Genomic DNA, 12,150 nt, shown 5'->3' with positions numbered 1-12,150 from the left:
CTTCCTCTGAAGCTGAGATAATGTCATTTGCCCAAAGATTTTTTTTGGGGGGGGAGGTTTGTTCAAAGAGGGTTTGAGTTTGCCATCCTCTGAGGCTGAGAGAGTGTCATTTGCTCAAGGATTCTTTTTGTTCAATCTGTAACTTTACTGTATTGTGTTCAGCTATTATTTCTTTTAAATATTTTTCCCATAAAGGGGGCTCAATTTGTTTTTCAAATAAGCGTTCAAAATAGTTAACAAATACATTTTTAATTTTTCCTTGTTTTGTTATAATATCATTTTGCCTAATTTTGGTTATCATTTTTTCCCTCTCTTTCCTCAATCTATTCGCCATCCAGCAACTTATTTTGTTAGCGTTTTCAAATTGATTTTGTTTAAGTTTCTTTAAGTTCTCTACTATTTCCTCTCTTGCCTTTTTTTCTAGTTTTTTTTAGGAGTTTTATCTCATTTATTATTTTCTTATCCCCCATTGCTTGTTTCAATTTTTCTTCTTTAACTTTAAGTTCATTCCTTATTTTATCTTCTTTTTGTTTCTCTAACCTTTTTATTTCTCTCATCCTCTGGGTTAATAATCCTCTTGCATATGCTTTACTGGCATCCCAGACTATATTCATCTTGGTGCCTTTATCCATGTTTTCTTTAAAGAACAATTCAACTCTTTTTTCATCCTATTTACAAAATCTTCGTTATCCAAAATTTCTTCTTTTAATCTCCATCCTTTTTTTTAACTCCCATTTAAATTTAACTCTAGTTCTATCTTATTATGGTCTGACATACTTCTAGGCCAGATTTTCATGCTTTTGATCTTGGTTACCAACTCTTTTGCTAATAAGAACATATCCAATCTTGAAAGGGAATGATAGGCATCTGAATAATATGTATAACCTTCTTTATTTTCAAAACATTGTGTCCAGACATCCAATAGGCTAAATTCCTCTATCAAATCAAAAAACTCTGCAGTAATTTACCCTGTGATTTTAAACTACTCCCCTTTTTGATTTTCTGTCTCTTGGTGGGTTAATAATACTGTTAAAGTCTCCAGTCAAAATCAAATTATTTCTATCCAGATCTCTTAACAATTCTCTTAAACTCCGGAAAAAGGTTTCTTTCTTTTCTATCGGTCCATATATGTTTACAACTGTATATTTTACATTGTTTACTAAAACCTCAACACATACGAACCTACCATCCTCATCTTTTTTCAGCAGCTTAGATTCATCTTTTATAAACCAAAATTGCTACTCCTCTTTTTCTTTTGTTTATTGTTGCACAAAATAAAGATCCTAATTTATTATTCTTTAAGTATTTTATATCCCCATCTCTTATTTTTACTTCCTGCAAACACACCAAATCAATTTCCGCCCCCAGACTATGCATAATCTGTTTTCTTTCTCTCTTGATTTATCCCTTTTACGTTCCATGAGACAATTTTCAGCCCCATGGTTTTATTTTTCTATGTATTATATGTCTCTAATTTCCTTTTAAGAATTCCCCTTTTTCCCCACCTGGGACTTCCTCTCCTTATAGGTTTTAATATGTTTTTTTTGTTATATATATTGGTATTTTGAAATAATAAAAAGAATTTAGGTGTACTGTGACAGGTTTAACCCACTCTTAGCTGACACCTTCGCGAAGACATCTCTGAAGAGTGTCTCTAGTACTGAAGGCCCTGTCTAAGAAAAGTCACCTTTGCCTTGTGGCAAATCAAGACCGTTTCTTGTAGACTAATTGGAGTGGAGGGGTGGCCTTGAAAATATTATTTAAAGATCTTAACGACATTGTGTAGTAACACTGCATAATGCTCAGTCAGAAGAAGCCTGTCAGAAGATGGAGTCCCTGCATCAGAGCCATCTTCCTCTCTGAAGGCTTCCCATTGTCATATTTAGACAATATAAGAAAGCCGGGGCCCTGTTCTCATTCTTCATTTGAGGAATGTATTGTAGGAAATAACCTTTTTTAAGAAATAAAAGATGGTAAGGTTTTGTTCTTATCCTTAGTCTCAGCCAAGAGATTATTCTCAACAATTTGCCCACAGTAAGAGGTGGAAATGTCAGGTTTTGTTTGTAATGGGCATCTATGTGTCAATTGTTTAGTCAAAACTGTCTTTGTATTGGAACTGAACCAGTTGTGCTCTTGGATTCCATTGAATCACATTTAGGCTAGTGTCTCCTGAAGTAGCCACTACCTTTAGCCATTTGTTAATGTTCTTGCAGAACTGTATTTTGTGTATCAAGTGTTTTTGTTTGCTTGTTTTTAACAAGATCTGTAGGCCACATATAGCTCTAGAAAAAATGGAAATAGCAGGGGCAACTTTACTGAGCATAAACTCTGGCAACCACAAGTGGGATCTGTTGATTCCCATGACAAATTGAGGTGAGATGTAACTCTCTCTCCATATATATATATATATATATATGCTATTGGATTTGGTCTCACAAGCTATGGAGGCCTTATGACCTTCATAAAATCTGTATGAAATGGAGTATTTGGTGTTGAAGGCCCAGGTTTGGAAGGGGGAGGAGAATCCTTCCCTTGAGGATGATCAGGATCATTCAGCTTCAATAGTTGAGAGGTGCCATTAAATTCCAATATATTAATTGTCTTATACAATAATACCATAAAAACAAATACAGGAATAGTAAAAGATCATCAGCTCCCCAAAGTCTAGATTTCAGGAGCTTTCAGAAGCTACTGAAAGGCCCTTGTTTTTTTTTTTTTAATTTTAATTTCTTTTTTCAGATCACATTCCTCTTCTGAGGAATGAACTCCAGTTAATATTTTGTTTTGTTTTAACAGAGGCAGACTGGTTAGCAGAAGCAGCAGGCTTTTGTTCTTTTGACTTGATGTCCTTAAACTTGTTCTATGCTGCACGCATTGCATCCGCAGAGTCTCGTCCAGCAGAGCTATTCAGGGTGGTCAGAGAGCTAATCCAACTGCCTCTCACCCCGAACGTATTACTAGAACCAACAATGGCCTGCTGTGACGCATTCAATGACTTCTTTGCCAATAAGATCTCTCAGATTAGGGTCGATCTGGATGCCGGCATTAAAACAGAGACTATGAGAAAGGTATCCAGTGACTCCGTGGACTGCATTAGACTGGATCGTTTTGAGCTTGTGAGTACCGATGAAGTGGACAAGCTCCTTGGATGTGTAAGGAGGACGACTTGCCCCGCGATCCCTGCCCATGTTGGCTGACCGTTCAGGGAGCAGGCGCTGTAACATCCGGGGTTGGTGACTGCGGTGTGGCACCATTTGGTTAAGGACAGGGGAATATCCCTCCTCCACCACGCCAATTCCGCAGAGCGTATCTGGCAAGCACAGAGGGATCTCCCTCCTCTGGCCGCGCCTGGGCTCTCTGGCCTTTCAGCCCCTTCAGCCAGACATTGGTGGTCTTTCTTCTTCTTTAATGCTGGAGTTGGGCCTAGTTGCCTCACAACACAGCAGCTTCTGAACTGTCTCTCCCTGCCTGGCTTTGTTTCAGCCCTTAGAAAGTCAAAAGGATAGAGCAAGACTAAAGAAAACATAGCTGTTTTTGCAGGTAGTTGCCAAGACAGGAGAGAACAGATCATGAATATAAGAAGAATAGAGGAAATATTAAAGCCTTTAAGACAAAGTCAAGGAAGGAGAAGAAAAGGAAAAACACAGCCTATTCTGAGAGAGGCAGAAAAAAGACTGAAGGATGGTGGGGGTTGCTCCCTCTGGTGGCAACTCCTTCAAGTCTGTTTTTCCTGCCTATTCAACCCATGTTATAGGATGTTTCCATCTCCATCATGGAAAATAGCATGCTTTTCCCAACCCTCTCACAAGTACAGATGAGCTATACCCACCTCATGACTGTAATGTCTTTTTATATAAACTATCCTGAAAAATTCTACAGAAAGGAGGTATAAAAATTTAAATAATTACTAATAATAATATAAATAGGAATGTTGAAAACCAGTGTAATACCTTGGCAGCTTTGTTAACATTTTCTTCATTCTCTCTCTTATACACAAAAACAGAGGCAGGTTTGCCACAAGGCAATACTGCTGGGTAAATATCGACTCCGGAGGGTAATGTAAATGGAGGCCCTGCCAGTGCATCACGCTTTAGAGCACTGTTCTCTGAGCCCATTACCTTGTCAATTCAAACTGTTTTGAAGGGCCTTTTTCTGCTTCAAAGATGCTGAAAAGAAAACAAATCAACCAAACATGTATTAATGTAAAATTCCTTACAGCAATCTGTGCACAAAGCTGAGCAAAAACACAATAAATTTATTTTTGGGTATTATTATTTGATTTTTCTGTTGTCAGAAGTGATATAAATGCTGCCATCCTAAACAGATTTATTACAGAGTACCTAACAACATTTAACTTCAAGTAGGGCAAAGAGCCCAAATTTGAACGAGGACTTTAGGCTTATAAATTTCAAGGTTCAAATACATCCCCTTTTTTAACAGATACAGGTTGAGTCTCCCTCATCAGGAATTCTGAAATCCGAAATATTCCAAAACAAAGTGATGAAAAATATTGTCTAAAATTACATCCAGGCTCTGTGTATAAGAAACATAAATGAATTTTAAGTTTAGAATTGGGCCTCATCTCCAAGATATCTCATTATGTTTTGTTTTTTTAATTCCAATTTTTGGGGAAAAGCAGGGTACAAACAGTGATGATGATATGCAAATACAGATATTCCGAAATTCAAAATACTTCTGGTGCCAAACATTTTGGAATAAGGCAGACACAACCTATATATTACAGTAAAATCTATACTACCACTGTCTGCTAATGCTGAATCAATAAACCAGAAGTTGTGAAAGCTCACAGGAAGCAACTTTGGAAGCAGGAAATACTTTAGGAGACTCTTAGCTGAGTAAGCAATCTTAGTATGATATACTGCTTCACATTGCTTACCAAAGTCTATACTATAGGAATATGAACAATCAAGAAAAAGAACCAGTTCAGTTTGATCTTTTCGTGTATTGTACACTCTTATCTATGATTTTGGAAGAGAATCACATGAGTCAGCACATCAGGATAGGGCAGTGATGGTGAACCTTTTAGGGGCTGAGTGCCCAAACCGCAACCCAAAACCCACTTATTTATTGCAAAGTGCCGTGTTCCTCTGGCTTTCTAGTAACAAGTTCTGGCAAACTCTGCTGGGGCAACGGCACATGTGCCCACAGAGAGGGCTCTGAGTGCCACCTCTGGCACGCGTGCCATAGGTTCACCATCACTGGGATAGGGGGAGGATTACCCAGGAAAAAGAGGATATGCTGCTTCTCCCTGCTGCCTACTGGCCTTTCCTCCTGTCTCTCTCCCTGAGGACTTCTACCTGCTACCTCTCCGTCCCAACCTGCAAATCAGGCCCTTCAAAATGCCAGTGGCTGACCAATTTGGTCATAGCACCACATATACCTTTTTAAAAGATGAAAGCTGGCTGCCTTAGGCAGCAGAACCACACTTTCAGAGGAATCATTTCAGGAGTGTGGTAAAGGCAGTTCTTTTTTATTTACCTTTTAACATCTCACACAGAGAACAAGGGAAGAAGAGTAGATCAGGAAGAAGCCATAGGTACAATAATTGTCAGAATCCACAGATTCTGTCAGGTATAGGTGTCTGTGTGTGTGTGAGAGAGAGAGAGAGTGAGTGTATATGCATTCATATGAGATTAGTGCATGTGTGTATATATACACACACACACACGGTGGGGATGATGGGTTTAGAGATGCTTGCTGTAGGTAGTGTTGATATAGATGAGCTGGGGGGAGGAAGGAGGGAATGGTAAAGTAAAAGACATCAGATGGCTGTTATCTGCAAGACCCTGAAACCTCTGCTCAGAGGTTTGGAATGTGGCAAACAGAAGAGCCTGGCAGAGAAAAGTAAGGGGGGTGAATGGGGGATTTTTAGGCTGTGAAAATAGGTGGGGAGTTTAGTCCGCATGCTTTGGCTGTGGGAGGGATTATAGATTTTAGGGGTTTTATATATCAAATTTGGTTGGGTTGGGCAGTCTCAGCTTAGAAGCTGAATGGAGCTGAATTGCTGATCCTGAACCTTTTAATAAAGTTCTGGCTATTCACCATAAGACTGACTAGTTGATTGGTTCAGGAGCTGATTCCCTATTCTGACAGTAGCTGAAGGACTCACTAAATCCTCTGGGACCCCAGAAGACCTCACCATCCCACCAATTGAAGAGGAGTACCCGAGGGAGTATGAACTCAAGGTCTCGGGAGCCAGAGCACGACCGAAGGAGGACAGGCAGACCACGGATTCCACACCGCTCATGATTGAGAGGGATGTCTGGTTTTTGAACCCTCCTACCTCTTCCTGAATTAAAGACAGACGTAGAGCTGGGTGACTGTCAGCCTGGAATGCGGGGCTGGTCTGACGAGGAGGACTTAGAACAAGTGCAACAAATGTGAGGTGAGCTCGAGGGTGTAAAACCTACTTTGGCTGAGACACTTGGTGCACGAGCCGGAGCTGGGAGTGGGGTAGCAGCCATGGCTGCAGCCCCCCCCCCCCCGGCTCCAGTTCCAGACCCAGGAGGACGACTGGCCCAAAGATCATCAGGGTTCAATACTTCAAAGATGGGTTACACCCAGAAACGTTGCGGTGGTCTCTCGCAACCCCCCCCCCCAAGTGTCTTAGAGTGGATCAGATTGCCCAGAGAGACTGAAGCCATCCAGCATGAAATCAAGTTGTCAGTACAGAAAAAGGGAAGAGAGCCTAAAGGAAAAGACTCCAAATCCTCACCCCCAAGCCAAAGAGGCAGGGGAAACAGGGCAGACCCAAAGAGAGTGAAAAGGAGAGAAGAATGAGACTGGGGTGTGGAAACAAGGGCCACCTGGTGCCCAGGTGCCCAGAGAAACCCAGTGACCAGCGGGGAATGACTGTCAAATCCCCCCCCCCCCAGCCATGAGCAGAAGCGAGCGGGGGCGCAACGATCGGGTCTTCCAAGCATCAGTCTGGGAAGAGAGAGAGGCGTTGGAAGTGTGGACCGACAGTGATGGTAAGAAAGCCAGTGACCTGGCTTTAAACTTCAAGAGTCTACCTTACAATGGCAGGCCACTCAGCGCGACAGCCACAGACCCACAGTGAGTGGAGGCATTCCCTTGTGTACATTAACAGTACAACTAGTGGTGGGCCAGGGCCAGAGGGCCATGGAACTTAAGGCAGCTGTGGACTTGGGCTGCACTAGATGTTTAATTAACCCTGAGGTGGTTAAACGATTGGACATAAAGACCATGAGACTGAACGCCCCTATCCCTTTCTATCAGATGGATGGCATAGTGATGGGGCAAGCCATTCAGGAAAGGACTGTCACCGTGTGGCTGGGAGTAGCGGAACACTGAGAAAAGATTCAGCTAGTAGTGGGACCCACACATCGATACCATATGATGTTGGGAATAGACTGGTTGCATTACCACAACTCTTCCATCCATTGAAGGCAGAGGCAATTAACTTTTTATGACCCAGGGTGTCAAGATCATGTTGTGGACCCTGGTCTAAAACCCTTAAAGGTGTTGGAAACAGTGGGGATACCGGAACCCCAGCCAACAGACCTGGCCGGACATTTAGAACCCACACTTGGATTTAAAGACCTCCCAAGGGTGCAGAGCTGGGAAAAGGGGACTACCAACAGCACTGGGCCACTGAAGATAAGATGAACTGGGGGAGACTTATCCAGCAGTCTATAGGGACCTAAAAGAGGTGTTTGCAGAATGGGAGAGTGATCAATTACCTCCACACAGGGAGACGGACTGTGCTATCAAGATTGAGCTGTCCCCCCCTTCCCAAGCCTAAGCTTTATGCCATGGCCCCTCTGGAACTAAGGACTTTCATTGGCCTGTTACAGACTGCCAAAATAAAGCTGCTTTGGGTCTCTTTGAAGGTATGCTATTTAAATGATGCATTGGTCCTAAGAGTCCGGAGATTGCTCCAAAGCCACACTCCATTCCTCAGCACTGGAGTGCAGCTTTGGTGCAGCTTCCGGATTCTTAGGATGCATGCAACATTTAAACAGCATACCTCCAAAGAGACCCGAAGCAGCTTTATTTTGGCAGTCTGTAACAGGCCATAGAATTCATAGAAAAGAATTTGGCCAGGGGCTTTATTTGACCCTCCACCTCACGTTTACAGCACCTGTTTTTCGGGGGGGGGGGGGGGAAGATGGGTTGCTCTGCTTGGTATCGTAACCTAAATGGGATTTGTAGTACTAACAAATACCTCCTCCCATTGGTGAAAGATATGTTGGGACGGTTGGCGACTGGGAAGGTGTTCACTAAACTGGACTTAAGGGACACTTATTTTGGGTCTGGATTAGGGAGGGGGACAAACATAAGACCGCATTTAATTGCTCCCTCAGGCATTTGAATATTTAGTTATGCCCTTTGGGCTGGCAGGGACCCCAGGAGTTTTTATGAGGGTAGTGAATGAGATTTTGCATGACCTACTATTTGAGGGAGTTCTAGTATACCTGGATGATGTGTTGATTTATTTCCAAAACCTGGAGGCCCAGTCAGACTGGTGCAAGAGGTGCTCAAGAGACTGTTAGGCAACCAATTATATGTAAAGTCAAAATGTCATTTTCACATGGACCGTTTAGAGTTTCTAGGATACCCAGTATCTGCCGAGGGCATAGAAAGGACCCCACTAAGGTCCAGATGGGGCTTGAATGGACTCCTCCGAAAACCTGAAAACATGTACAAAAGTTCGTAGGCTTTGCAAACTTTTACAGACAACTTTCCAGAGATTGCACTGCCCATAACTAATTTGCTCAAAACTAAGGTTGCACAAAAGGGTAAAGGCTCCAAGCCCAAAGGGGAAAAGGTGAAACTGTCCACCCCAATTCGCTGGACCGAAGATTGCCAACGAGCATTTGATCAGTTAAAAGAGTTATTTAGTTGTGAGCCTATATTGCAACACCCAGACCCAAATAAACCCTTTGTGGTACAGGTGGACGCTAGTGATTATGCTATAGAGGTAGTTTTGTTGCAGAGGGACGACGTGGGAGCACTTAAGCCGTGCACCTACTTATCCAAAAAGTTCCAAAAGTCAGAATTACTGTGGCCCAACTGGGAAAAGGAATCATTTGCTATCAAGTGGGCCTAACAGAGCTGGAGATAATTCTTAGAGGGAGCCCCACACCCCTTTGAGGTCTGGACAGACCACCAAAATTTGGAAGCACCCCAAATCTCCTGGAAGTTAAGCCCTAAGCAATGCCGGTAGGCCAAGGAATTTTATAAATTCAAATTCACCCTGAGATTTTTCCCAGGAAAGCAAAAAGTTATGTGATAGAAGGTATACCAGATGTGGAATGGTTAGAATTAGAAAGAAAGGAAATAGATATGAAAAGATGGAATATTTTTAGGGAGTTTACTAATAAAGAAATTAAGGAAACTAACGTGGCATTGGAAAGGTACTTAAGGTATTATACTAATTATCTGCAGGATGATTGGTATGATTTGTTAACTCATGCTGAAGTTGCTTTCAATAACTCAGTTAATCAAAGTACGGGGCATTCCCCTTTTAAAATTTTATATGGCTATGAGCCTAAGCCTTCCCTACCTATTGAACCTGCTGACCCTATATCCATAAACCAATGGATTACAAAGCTCAAACAGGCCTGGCCTAAAATTGAATCAGCCTTAGAGGATGCCAAGAAAGAATACCATAAAAATTACTGATAGAAAGAGAAACTCTGTATGGGACATCAAGCCTGGGGACAAGGTGTTTTTGTCTACAAAGCACTTAAAGACCCGACACCCTTCCAAAAAATTAGAAACAAAATGCATTGGTCCTTTTAGAGTAAAGAGACTGATAAATACTGTAACAGCTGTACTTGAGCTACCTAAATCATATAGACATTTACATCCTGTTTTCCACTTCAGCTTGCTGAAACCGGACCAGAACCCAGAGCCATGGAAGACTGATGATTTCCCACCCCTTCCTTTGATGATTGAGGGGGAACAACATTTTGTTTCTAAAATTTTTTATTCCAGAATCCACAGGGATTCTGAAACTACAGTAACTGATCCGCTGGAAACACTTTTCAGCTGATCATGAAGAGCGGTCCATGCAGGATTAAATTTGTGCATCTGGAGCCTGAAGATAAGACAGGTCTGCTGTTTAATGCTTTAAATGATGCTATGGCAAATATGAAAGAACCTGATTATGATGATGGCTATGTTATATGGTTTAGGAGAGTCAGCCACGAGCACGAGCCCCATTGGCTTTAATGAGGCTCGAGAATATACGGAATTTCCCTTACACTGGGGGTGTGTGTCCCAGAACGGATCCCCCGCACAAGGGAAGAGACCATTGTATTATATCCCTGCTTTCTGACCATAGTTCTTCTGGTTCTTGGTTTATTATGCTTAATAGTGAAAATGTTTCTTATATTGTCATTAAATTCTGTTGAAATATTGTTCAGATCATATTTTGGTGTAGTGACTAGTTACAGTTTCTTCTTCAGCTTCACTCTTATTTTTGATATAAGTAGTTTGTGTTCTGTACCACAGTCAGCACTTGGTCTAGTTTTGGTCAGCAGAATAGAACTTCTTCATCTTTTGCTGCTACTCTAGCTGCTGATTTTGTCTTAGCTGCAGTTTCCAAGGTGTCTTCAAGGAAAGTCCCAAGCAGAGTGCAATATACCATATAACATATGAAGCAAAATACATGTACATAACTTGGTTTCACATATAACCAAACCTCTCATCCAACATGAGGTTGACAACCACACATAACCCCTATGAATTAAATAATTGAGCTTTATTATCACAAGCCTCTGATGCTATTACCAGTAAACATAAATATAACGGAATATACCAGTGAAGAGAACATAGATTTGTCAACCACTCCTGGACGGGGTTGCACGTCCCCTAAAGGACAAAGTTCACAGTTTGGGGGTACTCCTGGACTCGTTGCTACAATTGTCATCTCAAGTGGATGTGATGGCCAGGAGTGTTTGGTACCAACTTTGGATGCTACGCCAGCTGCGTCCCTACCTGGACCAAAAGGACCTTGAAGCAGTGGTACATGTACAATCTCTCATCTTGATTTCTGTAATGCGCTCTACATGGGGCTACCCTTGTACCAAGTTTGGAAGCTTCAGTTGGTTCAAAATGCAGCAGCTAGATTGGTCACCGGTTCGTTGTGGGTTTGACCACATAACACCTGTTTTAAAATCTCTTCACTGGTTGCTGATTAGCTTCTGGGTGCAATAACCCTGGCTTGGGCCCAAGTTACTTGCGGGAATGCCTCTCCCTACACAATCCACCCCACACTCTCAGAATAATTGGCAAGAATGTGCTAGAACACCAATCAACCAGGCTTATATCAACCTTTCAGAAAGCCATCACATTAACTCCTTGGAGGCATTTAAGAAGACACTTAAGACGGATCAGCTTACCCACCTGACCTTATGTAAGAAACACCCTCTGACCATTATATAACTCTATTGCATTGCCACTTGATGAAGAGTTAGTTTTTAAGATTGTTATCAATTTTATTGATGTGCCTTTTTATGTATTTTAAGTATTGATGTATGTATTTTAGCGGACTGTAATCCCACCTCGATCCATCTTGGAGAGGCAAGAAAATATAAACTATTATTATTATTATTACCAGAATATAACCAATAAATATGATCATGAACGTAAACGTATACAAATCAGCAACAAAACACGAATCCTCCATTCAATTCTCTTAGTCACCTGAGGATCTAGATTATTCAAAACCTTATGAGCACTGTATTAAATCATTAAATTTTACCGTATATACCCAAGTATAAGTCGACCTCATATACAACTTGACGTTGGGTTTTGGGGCCAAAGTTATGGATTCTGACATGACCTCTGGATAAATCAAGGGTAAAACTTAGGAAAATAGCTGGGTTGGAAAAGAGGCTTGAGGGGCGAGTGAAATTCCTTACCTCCCTCCTCAGCCTGTGTATAAGTCGAACCAGGGTTTTCGGGTCAATTTCTGGGCACAAATTTCTCAACTTATAGTCCAGTTTAGAAGGTATTCAACTGGACATCTAAATTAATCAGAATCTTAACATTAACATTTAAACACAACAGAATTAACCAATCCTGACAAGAAGACAGAAGTGTTCCTCCTGGTCAATTGAAAGGCAATTCAGGGGAAAGGGAAATGGCCTGGGTTGG

At 41.7% G+C, this 12,150-nt stretch overlaps 1 protein-coding gene across 2 annotated transcripts in view; it reads right to left on the bottom strand.

The window, feature by feature from the left end:
* Nucleotides 1-12,150, bottom strand: part of LOC149316694 (protein-associating with the carboxyl-terminal domain of ezrin-like) — a 64,234-nt gene that overhangs the window by 47,795 nt on the left and 4,289 nt on the right. The window contains exon 2 of one of the 2 annotated variants that reach the window (XM_089516056.1): nt 3,951-4,166. In XM_089516056.1, coding sequence (XP_089372182.1) covers nt 3,951-4,115 — 165 coding nt within the window. In that variant the 5' untranslated portion in view covers nt 4,116-4,166. Of the gene's footprint in view, nt 1-3,950; nt 4,167-12,150 lie in introns of those variants that run through there. The other variant, XM_089516057.1, reaches the window with a different exon arrangement.

Source organism: Sceloporus occidentalis, unplaced genomic scaffold (assembly GCF_023333645.1).
Source record: "Sceloporus occidentalis isolate IW3139 unplaced genomic scaffold, rSceOcc1.0.p SCAF_3, whole genome shotgun sequence".
In the NCBI taxonomy this organism is placed as follows: Eukaryota; Metazoa; Chordata; class Lepidosauria; order Squamata; family Phrynosomatidae; genus Sceloporus; species Sceloporus occidentalis.
Note: the sequence above shows the minus strand (reverse complement) of the source record. Positions and strands in the feature narration are given on the sequence as shown.